Source organism: Bombus pascuorum, chromosome 7 (assembly GCF_905332965.1).
Source record: "Bombus pascuorum chromosome 7, iyBomPasc1.1, whole genome shotgun sequence".
Classification (NCBI taxonomy): Eukaryota; Metazoa; Arthropoda; class Insecta; order Hymenoptera; family Apidae; genus Bombus; species Bombus pascuorum.
In genome coordinates this window covers 9,002,075-9,027,514 of record NC_083494.1, presented here as the reverse complement: position 1 = coordinate 9,027,514, position 25,440 = coordinate 9,002,075, and the positions used below count along the sequence as shown (strand labels likewise).

General features: G+C 43.6%; 1 protein-coding gene across 3 annotated transcripts in view; it reads right to left on the bottom strand.

Annotated features, from left to right (window-relative positions):
- The window catches only part of LOC132909170 (extracellular sulfatase SULF-1 homolog), a 78,385-nt gene that overhangs the window by 11,252 nt on the left and 41,693 nt on the right, over nucleotides 1-25,440 (bottom strand). For all 3 annotated transcript variants that reach the window (XM_060963821.1, XM_060963820.1, XM_060963822.1), the window contains exons 2-4: nucleotides 23,585-23,901; nucleotides 22,715-22,954; nucleotides 6,154-6,475 (exon numbers count right to left, since the gene is read on the bottom strand). In XM_060963821.1, coding sequence (XP_060819804.1) covers nucleotides 6,154-6,475; nucleotides 22,715-22,954; nucleotides 23,585-23,837 — 815 coding nt within the window. In that variant the 5' untranslated portion in view covers nucleotides 23,838-23,901. The remainder of the gene's footprint in view (nucleotides 1-6,153; nucleotides 6,476-22,714; nucleotides 22,955-23,584; nucleotides 23,902-25,440) is intronic.

The window sequence follows — 25,440 nt, the reverse complement described above, 5'->3', positions numbered from 1 at the left end:
GAGTGTCGTAAGGAGTAGCAAAAGGAGGCCACGTACACGGAAGAAAAATAAGTGTTCGTTGGTAATAGTCTCCATTGAAGAGCTCGCTTTCTCTTTTATTCTTTTCGACCGGTGACTGGTGGAAAGAACTCTGGACGAGTAACGAAGCACGCGCCCGATCACAAGGGATCGATTGTCGAGACGTTGCGAATGCACACGTCTCGAATTGACTCGTACAAATAACCGAGCTGTGCTCGTTCGACCAGCAAACGTTTCGATCGACATATTTCACGTTGGTGCACTATTAACGATCTAAGACCCCATCGAATCGAACCTATCTATCTCTGTCCGTTCAATTCTTCGGTTTTCTTGTTTATTTCTCGAGCAAAGAAACTCGACGCAGTCAAGCAACCTCTTCTTTCGTGTCTGTTCGCTTGCGATCAAGCCGATACGCGTACGCTACGTCGCCACATATTTACCCGCGCCTCGTTGATCAATTCCAACGCCATTGGGTCTCATGGTCGCGCGATCTACGCAAATCTGAAAGTCGGTGGAAATCGTGACCGCGATGCGCCAACAGTCGATCGATCGTCACCGCGATTTTTCAGAGGAGGAGGATGACAACTAAATGGAGGAAAAATGAACAGTAATTCTATACTAACTAGCAGAAATTTGTCTTGTTAATTGATCATCGCTGTTTCCACCAGCTACCGACTTGTGGATTGAATCGTTGAGCTCCTTTCCAAATGAAACTTCAATTGTACATATCCAAGTCTTTTTGATTTTTAAATCTCAATGGCACTCTAGTGGCGTTCATTAAGTTTCAATTTCTCGTATATTTAATTATCATGATTGATAATTGACTAAATGGCAAAATTTAATGGTATTAGTTCTTCGAATTCAAACATTTCATATACATCAACCTAATAATTACATGAAATAAATTTCCCGGATCTGTATGTCTCCCCAGATAAATCTTTAACCCATGACTAGTTAATATCGCACTACCCTAATCAGAAAAATGTAGGCTCCGAAACGAATTCGAATCCGATTTTACGGCGATTAATTTTTCCTCCCTAAAAACAGGCGGAGATCTGTATTCCCTAATGGTAATAGTGGTATAAATTCCTTCCGCTAATTACTCGGACGATAAATTTCGATTATCTGATCAGTGGTGATATTAACAGGGCTGGGCGCGTTTCGCTGGAATTAAAACGGACCCTGCGGCGAACCACGTCGTTGCCCCGCGACACGGCCGCACTTAATACAAGCTAAATCTCTGATAAACTCTGTTCCCGCGCCCACGGATTAGTTACGGTGAAAGGGTGCTGTCAAAATATAAACGTGTCTCGTAAACGCGCGATAACGCTGCTCTGCCCGTGTCCACGCGTCTACCACTGTCCCTAAAATGGCACGGGGCCATTAACACGAATGCTGCGACCAGATTACAGTAGATTGGTCGTATTAATTGACGGTGAACGTCATGGAGCACGTGGAAATGAAGACAAAACCACCAGTTGATCTGTTCGCGTGTCCCCTTCGAATCGATGAAGCTCGTCTCTGTATTCAACATCGTAGAAATTGTCGAATATAGGATTACTTGAACCCTAGCTTCAACGTCTTAAAATTGAATCTCCAAATTTGCATAGAATAATTAAACTTGTATATGAAGACATACCATTAGCTTGTAATGTAGCAACGAAAGAATGAAAAAATATCGTATTTAGATCAAAGTAAATTGGTTAACTTAACCGAAATATCCAGCCCTTTTTTTCGGTCCTCGATTAGTCTCCGATCGGTCATTGACGTGACTCAGTCGAATGTCAGACTAGTTAAGCCTCTTTCTACTGAAATCTCGAAATTAACGTGTCTTTCCTTTTCATAGAACGTTTCAACGTCGACTAAGGTGCTTTGCTCTTGTTAGCTCTGGATTTAGATTACATTAGTTAGGCTAGGCCGCTCGAAAAGTGCACACGTCACGCGGCGTGTTTCGTTTATCTTGACCTCGTTGGCACGAGGAGAACTTTGGAAGATTGATTCGCTCCGAATGTATAGATGTTCTGATTAAACCTGCTCCCTCCTTCCCGGTCATTGACGTTGTCTTTGTTAATGGACTAAGTCGTTCTTATAATATTTATTCAAAGTAAGCGTTTAAGTACGACGACAAAAACACTCGATATGTCTTTTTGATTTATAAATCTCAATGGCACTCTAGTGGCGTTCATTAAGTTTCAATTTCTCGACTCTCTTCTTTGATTTAATCAAATCCTCGAGAGATCCTGCTAAGATTTCCTTTCGATTCTGTTTGATGGTGTGCGATAGAAGACGCTCGTTTTCTCGTCGAGTAAATTACGTTTCACCTTTTTCCCTAGTTTCCGATGAAAAGCCGCGCTGCTCTCGATTTCAATCGAGCCTCGATCGATACGGTCTCCTGCTGTTCCAGTAAGGTGACCGCTTATCAGATGTTGCATAAAACAGATAAGAATTCCGTGGAGTTCGTAAAAGTAAATTGCGGCTGATCAGTTCGCGAAACGCACCACGACTCTCCCATTCCACCTGCCGCGATCGAGTCACGAGTCGTTCGTATCAGCTCCGCGATCAGTATTGTTAACGCGTCGGTACTCTTAAGAAAAATTCCGATTATTCGACGTAAGAAAAAGTAATTGAAGACGTAAATAAGCAAGTACAGCGTGTAGATCAGATGTAGTACAGATGTAGAAACAAATCGAGAACGTTGTAAATAATAATAAATCTACATGTTATAGGAAACATGATAGTTACTGCATGCGATAGTGGGAGAGAAACTGAATTTTATCCGTATATTTTACCAACAATTATTCAAATTCCATAAAATACGCTGTTCTAAAAAACTAAAATACAAGTTATGAGTCATTTTGAATATCTTAGATATTCTCTTAATTCGTAACGATTAAAAAGAGATTCGATAAAAAAGATTACAATCACATTGTATTAAGGTTCGGAGGATAATAGCTAATGGGCAGAAAGAAGCGTCTCTCTACCATAAAATAGAGGTAAAAAATGGCAAGATTAAATGATACAATTTGATCCATGAATCATCGCTTTGGATCGCTCGAGGCATAGAAAAGAAAGAAATTCGATCGGGATATTACCGGAGTCGTAAAGCCGATTTCGTGCTGCTTGTCGCTCTCGAATCGTTCTCGATCGAGCGGCGGGGGTAAAAAGGGAAAAAAATATTAATTCGTCGAGTGAAACCACTCGGCCAACGGCTGCTTAAGGGCAAGGCAGCGAGTTAAAAGCGTCGTGAAAGCACGTAATTGCGCGTGCTACAGCGCACGCATTAATTTCACTCCCTCTCACTCTCACGTTCTCACTCGATTGGCTTTTGAACGACGCGACAAGAGAATGGCGTGATGTACGAGCGCAGAATTAAAATCCCGGTTATGGAATTAAACGACCAGTTTCGCCCCCGTAACTTCTCTAAACGGGTACAATGCAGGCCACTATGGATCGCGTTTAATTATAGTTTACAGCGTTACATTTCGATTCGCCGATCCTCCAAGGTATAGAAAAGAAAATAACCAGTTAAATATCCCATTCCAATTTCCTGTAGAATGGAACAAGTGTATTGGCCGAACAGTACTGTTGCAAGAATAGAATTCTCCCGTGGTACGCGACTTTATGAGGCTTCATTTCAATCCGTTGCAATTGTTCGTGTGAACGGGTACGTACGTTTACACACGTTTCAACGAACCAACCAGCAGTATTCAAACGTTTGTTCTTTTTGGCGCTTCAATTGCTCGAACACCGTACAACCAGACGACGATCCGCTCGTTTAGAGTCGAAACTGTGCGTAGTTCTAGCCCGAAGTAGTATTGGCTGTTGTGGGCCGGCACGCATTCAGCCTGAAAATCCGGCAGTGAATCGCACCGTCACACGGTGTCGTTGCTCCTTTTCCCTAGAGGGTGCCAAAGAAACGAGGTATCTAAGTACACGAAATGATCGTATCGCGCTAAGTAAATCGCTGCGTGTAAGAAGACAAGAAATGGATAGGAAACGCAACGAGAACCACGCTTTTCCAGTATTTTCTTCGTAATAGCGTCGATCTAATCCTCGCAAGAATTCTATCTTGGAGACAAAGTTGCAGACAGGGGGCGATCCATGGAAAAGAAAAGATCGACAAATGGGAACGGTATTCACCCACGAGGTTTACCGACGCGAGGGCTATCCCATGGTGGAGTCGAATGAAATAGGAGGAAGATCTCTTTTTAGAATCGATCCCGACGGGAAATGCGATCCGGCAAAAATACTTCGTACAATGAGGCAATCTGTAGTCCCCCGTTCACAAAAGACCCCTCGCGAAAACGTCACGCGTTTCTCTCCTCCTTGTCGCCGTCTGAATCGCGTGTACAAGTCGTTCAGGTACGCGCTCGTGTCCGGCCAACGAGAAGAGAAACCAAACGAGAGAAAGAGAATGAAAAGGAGATAGAGAAACTGCCAGAGAACAGAGACAAAAGATACGTTTTTTTCCATCGTGGAACAGAGAGGTGAATATAATACCTGCATCGTGGAGGTACAATAACGGGGCGTTGTCCAGAGGGGCGAGACGAGACTACCAAGAGGGGTGCACGTTTTTAGTGCTTTTCATCGCACACACTGCACCACCCCGTCTAGGGTACTCCATCACGCGACGATGACACCGTGGCTGCAGTTATCTATCCGGTTGTCTAGTCTAGAGTGCCTCTGTGTCTCTCGTTTTTTCGCCTTCGGTTCCTATCTCTTTCTCTTTCCTCTCTCCTTTACACGCTGTCAAATCATCCACCGACTTCACCGACGTCCGTTTGCGAATTCAGCCCCCGTTGTTCCTTGTTTTCGTCCACGATTCTTCTTCTCGTTGTCGCGCCAGACCGTTACGAATATCGCCCCGTCCCGTGTATATCCTCGTTAGAACGACGCCTGAATGTCCAACAGCTTGAGAAAACTTTGACACCGGACGTTGGATGGCTGGCGCCCGCGTGCACGCGCACGGGTTCTTCGTAGAAACGGCTCTCGTTGTCAGGAAGCGCGTGTATGGTGGCGTCGACGTCTATGGTACGCTCGCATGTTACCGTTCGTCATGTTGAATGAAAATGAAACGCATCACATCGGGGGAATTGGAAGTGTAATCATCGAGGTAGAACAGCCTGGACTGGTTTGTTCACGCCATTAGATATTGCTCTACCGTATAGAGTATAGGTATTGTACATTGTGTTTTGTTGTGTGTATAATCCTGCATTTGGGAAAATATTGTATGTAATGTATTTTGGTGATTTTTCTAAGAGAATGTAAAATTAAGTATAAAAGTCTAAGGGTACAAAATAGATTCGAAAGTTCTTTCAAGCCAATACGTTTCTCCGCTAAACGTTCGTCTGTGAAGGCGACTTTACAAAGAATGACCGTTCTGTGTATCGTGGATGATTCCTTTGTAAGAAAATGGGAAGCTTCAAGTACTTGGACAAGGCCATTTGATTTTCTAACCGAGAAAAAGAAAGTGTCAAACACTTGAGGATGGTATAAATCAAGCCCTTTTTTATACTGCGTCGTGAACCAAGAGAATCAACTATAGCATGGTATAGTGTAAAGTGACACAGATCATTTTCTGTAAAGAAAGATATACCAATTTTATAAGACTTAGTCTCGTCTTAAATAGTTTTCCAGTGTTACAATCTTACATTCCTGATGATCTATATTTATCCTATAAATCGTCATGATATCAAATATCATAAAACCATCGATTCTCCATAAGAGTATACACCAGTCAGGTTAATAGTCCAACTTATCCTATAATCCGATGTTGAGATCTCTATGCAGAAAATAGCAAATCGCCTCCTACACGTTTCTCCACGCGATTTAATGCGTCAAAAGGATTATCGTTATCGTATATCTCTGCAGCTTAACGTAATAGTCTTGGGCCGATGCTCGAGAAAAGAAGGTAAATTGCGATCTCTGAGAATCTCCGTGGAAAACAAGTTCAAATCCTTTCGTGAACCGTCAAGCGTACGTGAAACGTTAATTGAAAGCGGATGCTCGAAATGACAGAATCTTTGGTAATTGGCAAATAAATTTCTGATTCGGCGCTAACGAACTGACCCAGATATATCTCGCCCGACACGATAACGAAGGCAAACAGAAATGACAAAGTTACTCGGTACTTACTGGTGTGTAGTGACGTTGAAGAAGAGGTGCGAGAACTGCGGAGCTGAATCCTCGGGACCGTGAGGCGCCGGGAAACTCGCGACCAACATCACCGGCTTCCGGGCGAAATTGTGTTTACTCTGGCGTAGAAAAGCCACGCTGTCGTTCGCTATCAGGTCCGGGTAATAGTCTTTGCTGTACTCGAAGCCGTGCTTTATCTTCTTCCCGTTCATGTTCACGCTGTAGTTGTAGTACCGTGAATTCATTATGAGACCGCCCCATTCTCGCCAGCCTGGCGGTATGTACGAACCGTTGTACTTGTTCAGATACTTGCCGAAGTAACCTGAAACGTGTGTTTGCGATAACGTGAATTAAATTAAATCGCGAATAGTTGGGGGAAACTTGTTTCTATAAATTGATTGTAGGTTTGAATTAATCTGTCCTGTTTTCCTGTGATTCGTGATTAATAGTGCGCGGTTAGGGTTGCAACTGCGAATTCGTGTGTGTGTATGTACGTAGGACGAGTGACCTGAGCGATAGGGTTATGGGTGAATGGGTGAGTATTTGACAGAATGCACAAGGATACACGTTGAGCTGTGTGTAGCAAGAACGTGTGCTGTTAACTAGTTCTACCTATGTGGTTAAAGTGACTGTATAATTCATAATTCTCACTGTCGTACGAATTCTAGATTAGTTAATTATTGTTCTTTATATACTGGCGACACGTAAACTGGAAGATCGAGTGCGTTTTGGAAAAAGTATGGATCAGAATGTTGCTATCGAGTGAATAATGACACCAAGGCGTGGCGAGCTCGTTTCAGGCGGGCTTAATGAAAGAAAGACCTCTAACACTGGCTATCGCAATAGTAATTAATGTGCTATGGACACGCTCGGTTCGTCGCAGGAACTGACTCATGTAACAGATCGATTACCCTCCCTAATGTTTTGCTTTTATTTCACCCGGCAGTCGAATCGAAAAGCACGGCTTACTCCACGGAACCGCCATTCGATCGATCGATTAAGAGAATGTAACTTTCTCGCATTTCTAACTTTCTATTTACCGTCTTCTATCCTTCGCTCGAAAGAACTAAGGAGAAACAACAGGAAGGAAAGAATAGTTGTGCGTCGAATAACCAGCCATTCGATGTCTGTAAGCTGTCCTAACGATAAATTTTAATCATTACTTCCACGATTGTCTCTTTATTAATCACCAAATATTAACATTCAATAACAAAAAGTGGATCTGATTAGTTTAGTTTCTGAGAAACTCAATTAGAATCTATTCGAAATACTTTGAACAACGAAACACCTGGAATGATAAAACTTTCAATTTCTCACGGATTCGATTCTGAGCTAGGAGAATTCCGAGGAGAAATTTCCAAGATTTTCGTTTCGTCCGCGATAAATCAAAAGGCAATCCCATTTTCCACTACCCGTGGAGCCTTTGGTATACGGACACGTCGAAAGATTCATCTCGGGGCGGGGGGCGGGGGGCGGGGGGTAGCGTTGAATTATTCATACGGGGCACCATCAAATAATTAATTCAAAAGTACCACGCCGTCCCTTTCGTGGTAGCCGCGTTTACATACCTGTAGCCGCGTTTCACTATCGGATAGCCTCTAAGCGGGGGCTTATTTATAACAGTTTGCACGAAGAGGAGCTTCTGAAGGGAGACGGGGCAACTTTTTGCCGGGCCAGGACCACCAAGCTGGTCCAATCGCATTACTCTCGTTTTGTGTTAAACGATGACATCTCAATAAAGGACCGCCTTGTCGAATAGATATAAAGAACAGTAAATCTTCCTGGAATGAACGAGTCTTGGAGCGAAAATTCCACGAGCGATCCTCTTACGTTATCGCCTGAACGATTCCAGCCGTGTACAGTCGCTAGTATACAATCACTGGTCACTGACATCGTAATAGAATCTTTGATCTGTCTGGGTTTTATCGTAACCTGTCATTAGCACCAGTGCAATGTACTTAGTCACCTTCGAATGGCTGTAATCTTGCAATATTCTTGCTTTCTATCTTCGAAACAGTTGAGTCATCGTTCTTATCTTGTTCTCTAACCACTTAACGCACACGTTTGTATCGATGATTGTAGATGTTTGTAGATTCTTTTTAGTTTAACTGATTATTTTACACATCTTTATACTATTCAGGTTACGATTTGACTTCACACCGAACTTCACTTCTGGGAAATTTAATTCACGCAGTAAAGAAGCAAGTGAGTGAAAGCTTCGATAATCCTAGTGTTGAAAGAGGAAGGGAGAATATTTCAATTTCAAATGTCAGGGATGGTTTTCAAACTGAGCCGAGTACGGATCGCGCGAACTGACGTTTCCCGCGGTGCGCCGAGGGAAAAAAGGATGTCGAGCGGATGTTCGACCTGGTTTCTTCTTCGACACGAGACTAGCGGGTAAGGTGGAGAGGAGAGAAAAAAGTAGTCGCGGATTAATTGCCAACGTCGTTTGAAAAACTTTGACCGATCGTCGTTAAGAGATATTGTCGGGCCACTTTTTGAAATCCAGACGTGTTTCGCACGAAACAGGTTTAAAGGATCGTGTTAATCTGTTTGAAAAGAAAATTTGCATAAACGTCCGTCGCTTCGACTTAGCGTTAATCGACCGCGTCCACGATCGAACTTTAATTATTATCGGTAAATTCAACTCATTGGACATCGTGCTGTGAATACGGTAGAGGCCGATGGCTTGTCTCTTCCGTAATCGAATTAATTCTTCGACCAACACGAATGGTGTGAAACTTTCTTGTGTTATAGGAAAGATAACAGCTAACTTATTAGCGATATCTTTTAATAACCAATTGACAGCTAGATTATACGCAGTGTATTTATGAATATTAATTCCTTCCTATCGAGTAATCTGGTTTTCTTGTCGTGTATAATACCTATATCCTTGCGAGGTCGTTGCCACGATCTCCTTTAAGTGCACTTTACGTGACAGTGACTTAGCGCCAGCCTAAAAATATCTGGATGCACCGAGCAGCCGTAAATGTCAATTAGATTGCTATCGCACGATGCAGCACATGCGATGAACGCTAAGCGTTGATCACAATAATGATTAGCTAGACGGTCGACGACGAGTCTAATTGCTATCCCGTCATCCCAATTTATCACTGTCGCCCTGCTCTACCATTTCTTACGTCATTCTTTGAAAATGTGCATTCTTTGAAAACCTATAGTATATACTTTGCTTATGTTGCGGTACGTTCAAGTATATCGAGTGCTAGACACGGACAATTGTACCTAACTAACTGCACTTTCACTTACGGACACACATCTATCGTATTGTATATAAGTACCTATTACATAATCAGATATCCCAACACTTTGGAAAATTTTCCTACACTTAGCGACCATTATAGCTGTTACCCTTTTTGTATTAAGAACAGAAATGGGCTGACTTTCCTTTTGGATCTAAGTCACCATGTCGACGATTTGACGTTAATCGGAGAAGAGGTTCTATTCTATCTGAAACCAAATATTACAACGTCGTCCGCGATTCGATGCGGTTTGCTGGCTCGATGTGCCCTTTTCGTAAATTCGTTTGATTGGCTTGCCCATATTCCCGCCTACACGAGCGTGTATATCCACTGCATCGACCGCAGCAACCGTTCCACGATTCCCCCCTGCCGGATATTCGTTTTGTTTGTCCGAAGAGAGGAGAACTCGGAGCCGCGACTGGCGCCAGGATATCACGGTTCCTCCGGCTCGTCCTTTTGTCCCGCTTTGTCGGACAGACCGATCGACCGACCCGGCCGGCTATGTCCAGGCTTTTTACGATCAAACGACGTCCAGGCTCGTCTGGCTATTATTTTTGCATTTTTACCAAAGCACTTTGCGCGTTTTCGCTTCAACAACGCCACTGGCTGCAGCACCGCAGCCTGCGTTTCAGAAGCAACAGGTAACGCCGCGTCATCCCTCGTACTTCAATTGCCCTACTTTCTTTTCTTTCATTCTGCGATCCCATTCTCAGATAGGTTGCCATTTCCTGCGGATAGATGCTCGTCTCGTGAGTTTATAATATCGTTATACGCGTACAGGTATATAACACAGTAGTTAAGTTCCGTTTCAGAAAAATGCCGTGTTATGCGGAACCGTGTTATACGAAACGAAACAGTTTATTAATATGTTTATTAAAACAATCAATAATTAATATAAAGTATTACGAAAAATGGGTTAAAACTTGCAATATTCAAAAATCCCATACGCAAATTTGGACATCATATCACGCTTACTTGACTGAGGAACATCGAACGACGATGCGCTAAGAAATTCTCATTACGTTCATTTTTGCACCAATTTCTCCAATTTCTCCAGTTCTCGGTGATACGGAAAAATCGTGTTGTAAGAACACGGTTGTAATGCAAAGGAGGCCTGCGTATTTAGAATGGTATCGCGCATGTATTTCAAAAATTTCATAACTCAAAAAGATTCGGTTTCCTGCTAAATTGAAAAACTTGTTTGTGTTGTTTTTCGAAAACATATAGCATCGGGGTCGTTGCATCGGAGGTCAAGGTCGCTTGAAAGTTACGAGGAGTCGTAAAGAGCACGTTGTTACCAGGCCATTTGAAGAGCACGTTGTTACCATGGGGTTCTGTAGAGATTGCGTTATTGGTAGTAAAGGTCGTTTGAAAATCTTAGATGGATCATCATCGAGTTTGTTAACATAGATTTTGAAACTTATTAACTTATCGAACTTCTAATGTCTACAAATTAGTTTCAAACATTCTAGGTTTAACATAGATTCTCTAACCTAACGTAGATCCTGAAGATTACTCGAAAATCATTTTCCTATAAAATAGTCGTTTTACGTTATTTGAAATAATTATTGTAATACTATAAACAGATAAGATGATACCTTATACACCTACCTAACAAATAACAAATCATTCACAAACGCAATTATTTTTATAATTTAATTTAGAACGCTTTAAATGTTGTAAAAAGTTGCTCGGTGATCGGATATTTTAAAAGCAAACGTTCCGCGATAAACGTGTAGCGCGCTCCAACAGTGCAGTGGTACTTCAGCAATGACAAAAGAATTTCAATGAACAAGAGCCGCGAGCCCCATCCCCAAGTGCATGGTACAAAAGCCTGCGTCCGCTGGTGCTCCAGTTAAATCTGATTAGCTGCAAGCAATGCAGTTCATAAATCCGATAGCAGCATGTTAAAGCTGCTCTATAACGGCGCGGTGGTGAGATATATCGGAAGAAGTTTGGAGGTTGGTTGCGCAGATTGTCATCATCGTTTCGGACTCCTGTCACGAAAATGGACCAACGGGTTCGGGACAGCCGAATTAACGAACGCCACCGGAATTAGCAAGGTTAAGTTACACGTGGCTATATTCGGCGCATCGCGATGAACCAAATCGCTAATGGGTCTCCTTCCAATTATTTTGGCCGGTTGTTTCGTGCGCCAAGGGTATTAACCCCCTTTGAAGCTGGCTCGGATCGTTCGCGTGTCGGCCCGTTTCTAGGATTTTCAAACGTCCCGCGGACGATTTAAAGGTGCATCGCATGTATCCAATGCGAGCCAAGTTTAACGAGGCCCGTAAAAACGTATCATATAAGAAATAGCAGCTTTATATTATACACAAATCACCAGTTATTACGAGGAAATTTCGTGATCCCGAGCCTGTGGTTCGAGACCAATAAAAATATATCCTTTTATGAGTAATAAGGAGATGACGTACACGCGAGAAGTTCATTCGACGAACGAGCATCTTTGAAAGTATCGTTGATTCTAGGAACCATGAAACCAGTCAGGATGTTCCTTTCTCAGACTCTGTTTGCTTTTCTGACTCGTGTATAGTTCTCGACAAATATAGCCAAACCTTGGTAACTCGAATCCTGAGGGAAGAGCTGAAATCTTCGAGTTTTGTGCAGGTTTTTTCTTATCGAATTTTTCTGTCAACATAAATTTTAACAACCTTGTAAAAGTTTTTACGGTACAACGAAAGCGAATGAGCAAAATTTTGGTCTCGTAGGAGTTCGAGTTATCGAAGTTCGACTGTATAGTGAATGTTGTTGGTGCATCGTGGAACTGTTATTTGCAATTTCTCGGAAGACTTTTATAACATCGTTTCGCCATAAAGTAAACTCATGGTAATTCAAAGGCACTGCATTAGCACGCAATTACGTGAATTGTCGCATTTAATAAGCGCCACACTTACCAAGCATTAATCAGAGAAAATGCTTCTGAATAACATTTATACCTCCGTCTCGCGTTGATACCGTCATTACGCAGTTATTGTGATTATGTAGATAATGGGGGTCGATTTGTCTTATTACCGGAGCAAACGATTTTGCCCCGTGTTCCTCGTTTATTCTCAATTGTTCATTTCTTAACGAGACTACTGGAAGACCGTTGCTAGTTCGAACACAAGAGGAGTCTGTATTCGAAAATCCATTCGCGAACAAACGTTAACAAGTTGTACCATCGAGGGTAGAAACACCTTTCGGGCGCAGCTGCACCTGCATCGCAAACGCGATTATCAGCTACACGACAACTCCTACGTATTTCCAGACCTGACATTTCCTGGAATTTGAGTGGGTGCTTTCCATAGAATAGCCTTCCACCTCTATAAACTGAAGATCAATCGTCTCAAGCTGTATAAACTGGAATCCGGAACTCTTACGTAAATAACTAAAATGCTACGATTGCCCAGCAAGTGTATAAGGAAATTACGATATTTTAGATATCCGAAGAACGGGAAAGTACTTTAGGTACAAACCAAAGTAATATAAAACACGATAAAACCAATCAATCATGATCACGTAATATTTTCTAGAAAATAAAAAACTTATTTAAAAATAGTACAATTTGAATGTCTAGTTACCTACACTAGGGTTGTAGCATAGTGCAACGTGTTGCCAGAGCTTGCAAAATTTCCCCGTTTCGTATTCTTTTTTCGACGCGATCCGAATAAATCCCAGAAGAGGAAAACGCGAAGAAAATCACGTCTCTTGTTCGAAAAGACTGCAGTGGTTCCGGCGGCTTAAGGTTTAAGGTGTCATTCGTTTTCACCCAATCACAGGCAAGCTTCGCACGCCTTTTGACGACGGCGTAGAGAGGGTCGCAAAAGCCCAATGAATGCACCGATCCGCAGAGCTGCACCTGCATCGTGGGGGCCCTTTTGTGCTCGCGATGTGTGCGACCCTCGTGTATCTTGCGGCGAGCTTGTGGGTGCCCCGTGTTAGCCCGGCTCGTCTTCGACCTCCTCTCCTCTCTCCACTCTCTTATCCTCTTTCTATCTCTGTCTGGTCTCCGGTCCTCGTTTCCCCCTTCAGCATCGCTGTTCCCTTTCCTTCGTGTCCCACGCGAGCACTCGAAAAACTGGCGGCGCGTCCTCTCGAGCCGCAACACAGCCACGAACAATGCACCTCCGCGCTGGTCTGCCGCGCGGCGCGATTTAAATTTAGATAATCTCACCTGCACGAACCCGAGTAGAGGCTACCTGCGCCACACATCGTGTGTGCAAACGCTCAATCGCGCCCCTTCCGTACTAGAACCACCACCGCCACGGGGTTGATCATCCCTTTTCCATCCTACCTTGTGTGAAAACTCCGAGTTTCTCTACGATGATTACCACGAAATTTCCTTCCGATTATAAATTTCTCTCTTTATTGATACTGCCCTTTTATTACGCAGCTATTTGCCAGCGCCGAGGCTAGAGATACGGCGAACGAACGTCTCGTTGCGATTACCAAAGTTAAAATGCGTGAGCCACGGTTAGAACTCCACGGTTAGAACTCCACGGTTAGAACTCCACGGTTAGAACTCCACGGTTAGCCGGGAACTTTGCGTATTATTAACGTGGATGGTTCGAAGGCCATTTACGGTTCAACTTCCTTAACGAACTCCCAGCGAAATATTCCAGTAATATTACAAGTTAACTACCAGCTGCCTTTGTATCTCTTAATATCCGACATATTTGCCTCTCTACGAAGTACCTCAACGGTATCTCTCATCGTTTTCAACGTTGCATCGCGTACATATCCATGTAGATGAGATTCGATGAATTCCACAAGATTCTCCGGCGAACAGGGAGAATAACGACTACGTCAACGACGAACAGTCGAGCAAGAACACCGACCTGGCTATCCCGATAACGCCTAGGCTCCTCGCTTCAGGACCTCTCACGAACCATCCAGAGTTTCGTGCGGTACTGGCGCATCTCCGCTTGTATCTATGTTCGGTTCCTCCCTTCGTGATCGTCTGCACGCTACATCACCGAATAGCGTTGGAGATATCTTTTGAACGAAGGCTGTTTCGCTTGCCTTTCGAAATATTCTATGGAGTCGTGATTACTTTAAAATAGGATTATAGTAAGATGGAGTTACTCGAGTCAGTAGAATGGTAAAGCGAGAGCCGTATGGCGAAGCTAAGCAATTTGCTAAATTGTAGTTTTTCATATTTCTTCTTGCTCGAGTTAAAGTATACCAGATATATTTTCTCATCGTTGCGTTTAATACGTCCATACATTTTAAGATGTTCAAGCGTACTTTGGTCTACTTTTGATTCGAATTGAAATATGCCACCCATAATTCCTTTTCCGCATCGAAAATGTCTGCATCGGATATTTTATAGGATGTTAGGAGAAACGCGATGTTTACGAGACGTCCAGGTTTGTAGAATTATTTGAACACGCTTAGAGAACCGCGAGCATGTACAATGCACGCGAATTATGAGACAGCGAACGAGAAACGCGAGTCGAACAACGCGATATATCGTTTACCAACATCTTTCCAACTCATCGCGGTTTCGTGCTTTCTCCTCTGCCTCTCGTGCCCCCCGTTTTGCAAGCCTTGTATCCAAGATTCACGGAATAACCTACTCGATTGCCATATACGACATGCCGGAACCGTGCGAACTCACAACGTACAAGGGGATTTGTTTTATTGCCGTTTAGGTCTGGCGCGTGAGGGTAGTAGTTTCTTCGTTACGTCGATGCGAAAATACGATCTCCAACGAATCGAACGCGAATTCCACGAAACAAAGCATCGTTCCACCGATTAAGAATTTTCTCCTCGCTATTGGAAATTGTATCTGCATGAAAAGTTATCTTAGAGGTGATTTTTTTTCTATTCTTTTTAGTTATGAATCGAGCAAGTCCTCGTGAAGTTAATAAACCATAGTTTAATACTTTAAATGTAATTGTACTGTTAATGATTCTAGTCTTGCGAATATTACAAGACCTTATCGCATTCTCTGCCTGCTCCCCTTCAATTTTGCAAAAACCATTGTTGGATTTGCCGTGGTTTCGTAATAACCATTCTTAAACCGCATCGTGGGGGATCTCTATCGAACAGAAAGGAACGGGTGTTCTTCACATGGCCATTTTCTCGCGCCTTGAACACCCGTGCGAAAATCTGATACCGATAAATTGGGTTTTAAGAACACCTATGCTAGCCTACGTAAATTATACGGTAGAGAACGACTCTCAGATAAGGGAACATCCGCTCTGGTATTCACCCCGCGTGACGCCCTTGCTCAACCACTGATAAGAGTTGTTAAAGAGTCACGAAAATATTTCTATCGACGGTCAAAAATGATTAAAACTCGGATCAGGAGTCAAGGTACGAAATAGCAAAATTACGGTTGATCACGGTTTGACGACCTTCTGAATGTTTTACCGATAAATTTTCAAGGATTATCTGCAACGTAATAAAATATAAAGTCCGCAAAAAGTTTGATAAGGGAAGAAATAAAACATTAAAAGTAAATTGCATAAATTACAAGTTATTCAGTGTCAGGACTGTGAAATTATAAAGGTCTGTAGCCTATACTTTGTAACTTGCCAGTTCGCTACTACTATTGGTTGGTAAATTATTATGCAAAATTATTCTGCTAATTATCAAGAATGTTTCCACGACAACGATTATAAAATACACCCTTTTGACCAGGAGAAATTCGTCGAAGCCGTAAAATGCGGTATAATAATTCGTTGCCAGCTACAAGCAATCAAAGAAACGAGAAAAAACTTAATAACCATGCCATTTGCCAAGAGTACTTCTCCTCTTGTGACGGTTGATGAAACTCTTTTTAAATAGCTCGTTTCCCGAACGTATACTTACATACGATTCATAGTTTTTCGCGTTGGAAAGCGTTCCATTGCACGGCAAACGAGAATCGAGCTAGAGCGCACGGTACGGTCGCATGATATCTTTTCCGAGAATCCGTGAACGAGATCCAGGTGCCACGAATGGCTAATAAGTATAACACGGCGGTTGTAGCTTCGTGTTCGATTTGCATAAAGTAGATCTCTGCTCGGTGAAATCTACCGGACGTCGATCACCGTGAGCCAAGTATCTGCACGATCCATTAAGATCTATCTGATATCCTATTAAGATACATACTCTAGCTTATGCGACGCATTTAGTTTATTTCAATGGAAACGACATAATCGAGCCATCGAATAAAAGATCGCTCGTATGTTCGTGCGCGAAACATTCTTAAACACGCGATACTTCGACACCTTCGAAAAATTCAATTTTTTAAAAATCGTCCACAGCCGAATTTCACGAATCACAAGGCAAATTGCTCAGCCTGGCGTAAATATCATTCTGACCGATACATATTAAGAAACATAATATGTACCATGTATCCAGGTCAACTGGTTGAAATACAACTTATTCGATGACTGTTGGATTTTGTGGTGAGAATATGTCAGTGAACAGGTTCGTGTAAGGTGCGCCACCGAATGTTTCTCGCGCTCGTTCTCACTTTCAACACATTGATTCGAGTGCTTTGGTTTATCCAACACTGAATCTGTTCTATACCTGGCGTGGTTTTGGGCACGTGTGTGGCCTTATCGTTATATACTCGACAGCCGGCAAAGGGCAACGTAAAGCGAAAAAACACTGTGTAAAGATGCTGTCGAAACCTTTTTCCATGTTTGCTCTTCACCAGAAACAATTCCTTTAAACAAGCTTAACTGATTTTACTGCCCTGCAAAACATTCGAAGCGCCATTCCTCTTTGACGTTTAATTTACTCCTCTGTGGATGGTTTCGATATATTTTAAACGTAATTCGTATAAAACCTGCTGGGGCTTGGATCGTCCTCGAATTCGGAGAAGAATGTCGCGCAGTGGACAAGATTGCTCTGTACGCGTTGGCATTAAGGCGATCTCAGGGTCAGCTTCATTTCTTCGAATGGAATGCCGCGGTTTTTTACCGTACAGGGTGAAAGCCACTTTTAAGAGAAGTTCACCGCTGCGTACCGCAAGGACATCCAAGGCCATCCAGCATCTCAAAATCTACGTCCAACTAATCTCATTAACGAGATATCCTATTTCCGCTTTACGATCCAGCTCTCATCCATAAACCACGACTGTGCAAAAAATCAAATTGCGACGTACGATCAGCCAAGACCTTAAACTCTTAATCCACCTACGCAACAGTAATTGAGAAACTTTCTGGGGAAAAGACTTATAGACGGGTATCTTTAAACGTAGTTTCTACTCAAATACGTAAGTCATATTAAAAAGCCAGAACTTTCGAGCTTCCAATAGAATTTGCTTGATATACCAATTTCTCTTGCAAACTCTCTTTTAATGAAAAAAAAGAAAAAAAGAAACTCCTCGATCGCATTCATCCTCGAAAACGAAGCACGCAACGAGGAGCGACCTGTACTGTACTGTACGCCAGGCTTATCGTTCAATCAGCGAGATCAATACGCAAGCACATAGTTAGCGGCATATTGTTTTTACTTGCCAACGCGGAGCACCCAAGTCGAACAATCGAAGCAATACCGTTGCCTTGGCTACGCTTCGCATTTGTACTTCCTGTCGCCGCATAAAGCCGCGAACGGGACGACTTTAATAAAAACGCGGAATCGATTGTAGGAGGAGCGAAGGTCGTGCTTCTCGTATGATCCCGAGGCTTTCGTTGCAATTCGACCTTCGAGATCGTCGAGACTCGAGACGAAGAAGGGAATCGGGTAACACGACGGGACGGAACATACGACCGATACTCCCAGTTTCACAATTTTATATGCCCTTAACTTCTCGCTATGTATCTCAGTATTATCGCCGCGCAAGATGCACGCCGCGCTCGTGAGCAACGCGAGGAACGATCACGAACTAGTTTCTCGGACCTAATTAGCATCGGCAAATTCGAGTCTAGTTTCACGCCCGTTAGACAACGTGGGGTCGCAAACGCGGCCTAAAGGTGAGGCCTGGGTAATGTATGCGCGCGTGACAAGATCCTCTTGCGAAGATAGCGAAGAAAATTTGTCGCCTAGTCTGTGTGCCAGGCCTGGTATTCTGGTCAGGGACACTCCGCGTGCATACAACAGACGACGATAACGAAACCAGTTCTCTTTCGCTTTGTGACTGTTCGGTGCCGGCGATCGGTCGTCGCGGTTCACGGCTCGTAATTATTCCTAGGATCGTTGGCGATCCCACCCTGGAAGAATCTCCTCGAGAGCGTATATCTTAAGAAAATAGACCTCCTCTATAGGTGAATTCGTCTTCTTCTTCTTCTTCCTCTTTCGTATTTCTTTTCTCCCTCGTCACGACACGTCGCAGGAGGAAACAACACACGATTCGAAGACATAACCGTGAAAATAACAGGTTCTTAATTTTCGAGACAAGAGAAAAAGGTAACCAGAAGCCGGCAGTCACGAGCAAACCGGATCGCGGCCAGATTGTTTAATGCCTGTGTAATTTGAACTCATTTCACCGAAGATGGATAGCTGTCTGGCTAAAAGAGAATCATGCCGTCCCGACAAATTGATTAATTATCACGCTTTTTCTCGATACAGAAGATGTTAGAATCTTTTTACTCTTCGAACAACCATCTATTCGTTATATACATCCTTCGGATAGAAGTTTACCAACAGAAGTTGTCCAACGAGCGTTATATATTTGGAATTTCTCCATGTGTTTCCGAAATATCCAAAGAACGACGATCAAAGTAATTCCGTGATATGTCCACTAGAAAAAATAAAAAACAATTACAAAGGAAACATAGGAACGGTACGCAGTTGCCTAGAGCGAAGTTAAAGCACCAGAGTCACAGCACGACGATAATTAACGGACGTTGCCGTCTCAAGATGATCTTACTCGAACTTACTCGAACAGAGAAGATATCACGGTTTACGGAAGTGGGCACCGTGGACAGCGTCACGTGTGGTGAAATTTTTGGAAGGACGCCAATCCGGTGCCGGATGTGGACGGAGCTTAAAGGCTGAGAAACCTGGCCGCTTTCAGAGAGCAACGTCCTACCTCGTCGAATATAGTCGTACGTAGAGAGAAGCTGGTGTAGAGAAGGTACGGACGACGAAACAACAGGGAGACACGGATGGACGTCGGAGAGAGAGATGTCGTTTCATCGTGGTTAAAGGGAAGACGAGAGAACAAACCTTGGAGGGCTCTTCCAACAGGAGCCTGTCTACCCATCGAAGGGTCGAACTGTCACGATCGTGAGAAGATTTTTGTCTCCGCTCGCGTTCCTTTACCGGTCGTGATCTCTTTTCTTGTGTACTCCCTCGGTGATCGACGACGACTAAGACTACGTTTGCGGAGGGGATTCGAATGCACGTTGGGGCTACTTTCGCGAATAATCTTCCAACCAGATAGTCTCTCGCGGGATCTATGCACACTCCGGCTGAGATACGATGAAAGCTTGGTCTAATTTATAAGATCCTGTTCGGTGAACGCGATACGCCTTTAAAGGACGCTTGGAGTAGCCGATAGTGGCTTTCCGTGGATTTACGTAATGGTGAATTTTTCTTGTATGTTTGTATTGTTACCAGGATACAATGTATCGCGGCAGAAGATAAGCCCTCGAATTTTTACAAGTTTTATAAATCTTTATTTTTACAAATCCGCGTCTTAAGCTTCCTTTAGTTTAAACTAGAGAAAAGTTTCAGGGAAGATTTTTAAGAAAATTAGCGCACGACAGATACTATCAGAAAATATGCTGCTGCTATTAATCATTGGCAAAAGCTAGTGTCTCTCAAAGTCGAAAAAATACTTAATCCTGAAGGGGTTAATAAAGAGTCACGTCAGAAAAAAGATTGTTTCCATAACGGTACTTCATCTTCTTTCAAATATATCGCGGAATAATTTAAGGGGAACGTATTTTTAGAGGATTGATAGCACGAAAAAGATATATATATATATATATATATATATATATATATATATATATATATATATATATATATATGTATGTATATTCCACTCGTAGAGAGACTCAGGGAGAAATATTTCTTTGAGGTAATTTGCATGTTTCCCAAAATAGGCCCGACAAGCAGGACGGAATTGCGGTGACCGGACCATTTGGAAACACGAACGAAAGGAATAAACATGGAACACGTGAAACAGGTAGGAGACGGTGATTGCCTTCAGCGTTGCTTATCGCTGGAAGTAAAGCTTTCCGCTCGGTACGTAGATCGGTTATTAAATCGAGTATTAAGAACATAAAACGAGTAACTGTCTGCTGTAATTTCTTATAATGAATCCGCGAAAGTTAAAGAGCGTAAAGTAATTCCGGGCGTAATTGGAAGTCTCCGGAAGATTTTGAGATAAGTATACGGCCAAGTAGGCTAGAAAGATAAAACTTTAATCAGTTACCGTCGAGAGGTCAAACGTCCTCCTCCTTCGTATTACAAGTGTTCTTCAGTGTTTTAAACTCTTCCTCTCTCTCTCTCTCTCTCTCTCTCTCTCTCTCTCTCTCTCTCTCTGAAAACTAGAAATGCTTATCTCGGAACGGCTACATCTCGTTACTTTCATCTCTCCAGTCTGACTACCTCTGGACACTCGTTTTCACGCGAACGATTACTAACCGGAGCAATTTTATTGTTCCAAGATCTAGAATTCCTCGGAATTCTGCCAATAAATCAACGAGAATTTCACGGTAGACCCGGATGGCTGGGAAGCTCGCGTTCCCTCGATTAGCCGATCGGCCACCAGCCGGTCGAAATCTCGTTGTTGCCCCGAAATCGATTCATCTCGAGACGCTAAAGCACACCGGGATCGCTTTCAGGCTTGCAAAAAGGTGTCTGTAAACAGCTGCAGCTGATGAGAAGCCTCCTCTGTTCGTGAAACCTTACCAGACGATTCGAACCAGATAACTCCCGACCGTGCCTTCGGTGAAATTCTTCAAAAAAGACCACCGACATTAGGTGTCGGCGGTGTATTCTTCGGCCTCTCAATTTCTGCCCCGAATAGAACTCAAGATCATGCTTGGTTAGAAACGCGGGATGTATAGTGGAGAGTTCGATTCATCGTTTAATCGATCGTTCCCGATCATCGGGCGTCCTTTCAAAAAAATCCCGACCAGACTTTAGTCCGCCTATCCTGGACCCTCGATACCGATTGGTAATTGTATCGAGCCTCCTCCTCGTCCATCGAGGACGCATCATCGCGACGCCGTCGATGAGGACCACGCACAAGCCCGGACGCTGTAACTAGCGAACAATGCAAACAATCGATGCACCGTCGCGATTCATCTGCATTCAATCCGCCGTCGGTTCCTGAATTATTGTTCTCCGATGATCGATCGACCGCTCTCGATGCAATCCAACGCTCTACGAACATGTTGCAACCGTTTTTGGCCCCGTAGAGAGTTTCCCTCTCTGGGCTTCGGCCCTTTCTCTCTCTCTCTCTCTTTTTCTCTCTGCAACCGGCCAAGATACGCCTGGATAGCGAACCAGGAGGGGAGGAGCACACACAATTGCGGACTCGACGAACGCGGACCAACAACTCGCCCAGCGAGATCGAACCTCGAGAAATTCTACGGGAATTCGTTGCCATATTCGTTACGTCTACCTTGCAACGGGCTGCGAGTGTCTCGCTCGGTACATAATTACCCTCGCGGAACCAGAATCACGCCAGTCGAGAAGATAAAACGTGTAACCATGTTGCGGATTTGCCGTGACATTCTTATTTTCATTCGTGTTTTTATAACCGCGATTATACGCGCAGAAGTGGATGGCATTTTATACGTGTGCAGTAGAAGCTTTTCGATCTTTTATCTCAATTGAAAAAGTCCCAGTAGCGAGTAGTCTTGCCCCGTTGCGATAATTGCTTATGCAACGAGAATTTATCGTGTCGAACGTACTTGACTCCAATTACGAGCGAACAAGACGAACTAAGTATAAGCATTTCAATTGAAGGTGGCCAGATTCTCTGATTTCGCGGTGTCAGGGATCAATCAACTCGCCGCTGCGTGGTATTACCACTTGCAACTTCGCTAGTCGGCCTCGCTAAACGTCTCCGTTTAAACTTCGATGTAGTATCTGGACGTCATTAGGAAGTCGCGCCACGTAACGAAGGACACTGGTCGATAAATAATTCCCCTGCGATATCTCTAGACGACTAAACGTCCGTGGACAGCTACCAATCGTCTGAATTATCTACGAGCTGATAGCACGAGATCGTATCGTCGATTCCCTGGCTAAGAAACGCGTCCAACGGCTGAACCCGATCGCGTGACTCTTTTTCTGACCAGTGCAGCGTGTCTGGGATGGTAGAGCCACATGCACGGTTAGGTTCTGTCATCGAGAAGGGTGAAAGGCGGTTAAGGTGGTTCGTCGTGACGAGTACTCACCTGTACGATATCCTGCGTTGCTCAGGTAAGCGGCGAAGGAGTGAGGCTCGTGATCTCGTTGCCACTGCGGGCTGCTGCAGTTGTCGTTGTTCGTAAAGACCTCGTGATTGTGAACGTAACGGCCGGTCAGCAAGGAGCTCCTGCTTGGACAACACATAGGAGTGGTCACGTATGCGTGTCTCAGCTCGGCTCCCTCGTCCCTTATTCGCCTTAGGGTCCGTGGCATGAAGTTCAGCGAACCTGAGGGATTGGACCAACCGCAACACACGATCAGAAGGAGTCTCGAAAAAGAACTCTTCGGGCAAGGATCGAAAGATAGATAGGGGGATCTTTCTTTTTCCATGAGGAGCAGGTTACGTTTTCGGAGAAATACCGGTCGGATCGTGATTGAATTTCATTTTTTTTTTTTTCTTTCTTTAATACGATCCTTTCAGCCAGACTGTTAAAGTTATTGTTGCGCACGCGTAATCCTGCAAATGTTATTGAAGGTCCACACATACCGTGCAGAGTAGAAAAGAAGGCTGAGCTGAATATCTCTGTTGGATAGATCTAATGCGATCATAAAAATATTGATACGACTATTGATCGAAAGTTTCACGTCTACGAATAAGTTCTTCATTCTAGCTTTACACGGTTCTTTGTACAGTACAAGTCGCTAAGAAGGTGAAAATAAAAATCTGTCAGGAAAAGATGCGTGCATGAATGTATGTGTGAATGTATTGTAATAAGAATATGACTACGAATATGACTATGCAGCTAGGTGCGAGAAAATCGTTATTGGCTAATTGACTATACTGAACAAATAAGGATTGTGAAGGTGACAGGAGGCGAAATGAAATAACGATAAAGGTGTAATAAAACGAAGCTAACCAAGTTCCACATCCTGGTCGTCCGTCAGAATCAGCACTATGTTCGGTTTCCTTTCTCTGGGTTGCTGGTACGGCAGATAGGGTGAGTTGGACTGAGAATTGTAATTGTTGTTCCCGTTGTTGTAATTAGCCTTGTGAAGGGAGCCACCGCGACGCTGGCCGCCGTAAACGTCATCGACAGGGGCGTTCGCGTCCGTTCGCCTGGCATTGACACCCAACAATAGCACTACCAAAAACTGTAGTAACTTCCTCATGGTGGCTGGTCGTCGGTTGCACGCTCTTCCTCTCAATCGAGTGTCATATCATGGCGGTCTGTTGCTGTAACAAGCGGGGCGTGTCTTACGTTAATGAACAGTTTTGCCTGTGACGTTGATTGGATAGAAAGTCGATAGGTCTTTTGTGTAGTCTAGTGACCGTACTCTAAGCTTCAACGATGTTGCTATATACCCTGATAAACCTTTTCATTCTTTGCTTGTCAATTAATTTCTTTCCATTAAGTAACATCGATTACGACGATCGCTTAGTCAGTGGTTTACAATTTCCACCGAAATTACCGATATCCGTATGAGTGTCATAGTTCGTTCGGAATTAATCGCCGATTCGGAAACACTTTCCCTATGCTGAACACGGTGAGGAGCGTTATTAAACGACATAGCGAGAAGTAGTTCCTCCATAGCCTGAAGCGATCGATTTCGATCGGACTTTGAGTCCCATCCAGCTACGAGTCTCGCTCTAGTAATCATGCTCGATCCTCTGAAAGAAGGGATAGGTTTTAGCGAAAAACACGGCCCATGAAACGGGACAATTAAGTCCGCTGGTAGCCGTGCCACACAGGAAGATCGCATGATGGTAGCTGAATCGCTCAGGGCTGAAATTCTTGCGCGACCGAAACGGATTGCGTAACAGCTCAATGCCTCGGGATCGAGTAGCAGGCTACGCGTCCGCTAATTATTGCCAATAACTCGACGAACCGGATCGTGCAACACCGTGCGAAACAATTAACCAACAGTGCCGCTATTAGCCGTGGTTTCAGTTATAATGGAACGTAGCTCTATCGAATATTCGAAGCGAATGCGAAGCGGTACGTGATCCCCGTAACTAAAGACTAGAAGGCGAACGGTAGAGAGCCAGGGCGCGCAAGGTCTTGCAAAGCCTCGAGAACGAAAGATGAAAGATGTAAAAAAGAATGGACGCGACCGAACCGGGCTACAAGCCGCGCGCACAGCGCAACCATAATCGGATAGTTGGGGTTTTATGGCAACCCTCCGTCGCATTCCACCCGGCAGACATTTCGCGAACGATCGGCCGCCTCGTAAATAGTCGTTAGCACCTGAATTATCCGTGTTTCATGCGGTGAATTGTGGCAGACGCTTAAATCAACGCTGCTTCTTTCGTGCGCTATACATACACACTTTTCAGGATGGTGGGACAGTTACCGGCTCAAGGTATGTCTAACATGATGGATGTTATCGCGTGAACGTGGGCGAACTTGGATATTGAATTATCTTGAGGAAACATTGAACACTTGTGCTTGATCATTTTCTATTAGACAGGTCGATCGTCTTCCCTTCATATTTCATATAGCATGGTTATTTAAGTCATATAAACTTGGACGTATTAAAATCCAATCTTCGGCAAGGAAAAACAATTGAAATAATTGTATGGTAAGAGTACTCGAGTCAGAGAAGCGATTTTATATATATATATATATATATATATACGAAAACTAACAAAATGCACAACACAATGAATCGCAGAAATGAAGCAATAAAAGCACACGCAAATGAATTATGATAATTACAACCGAGAGTTGTTACTAGTTGAATAAATTTTCCTTTTGACGAGTGGAAATTATAT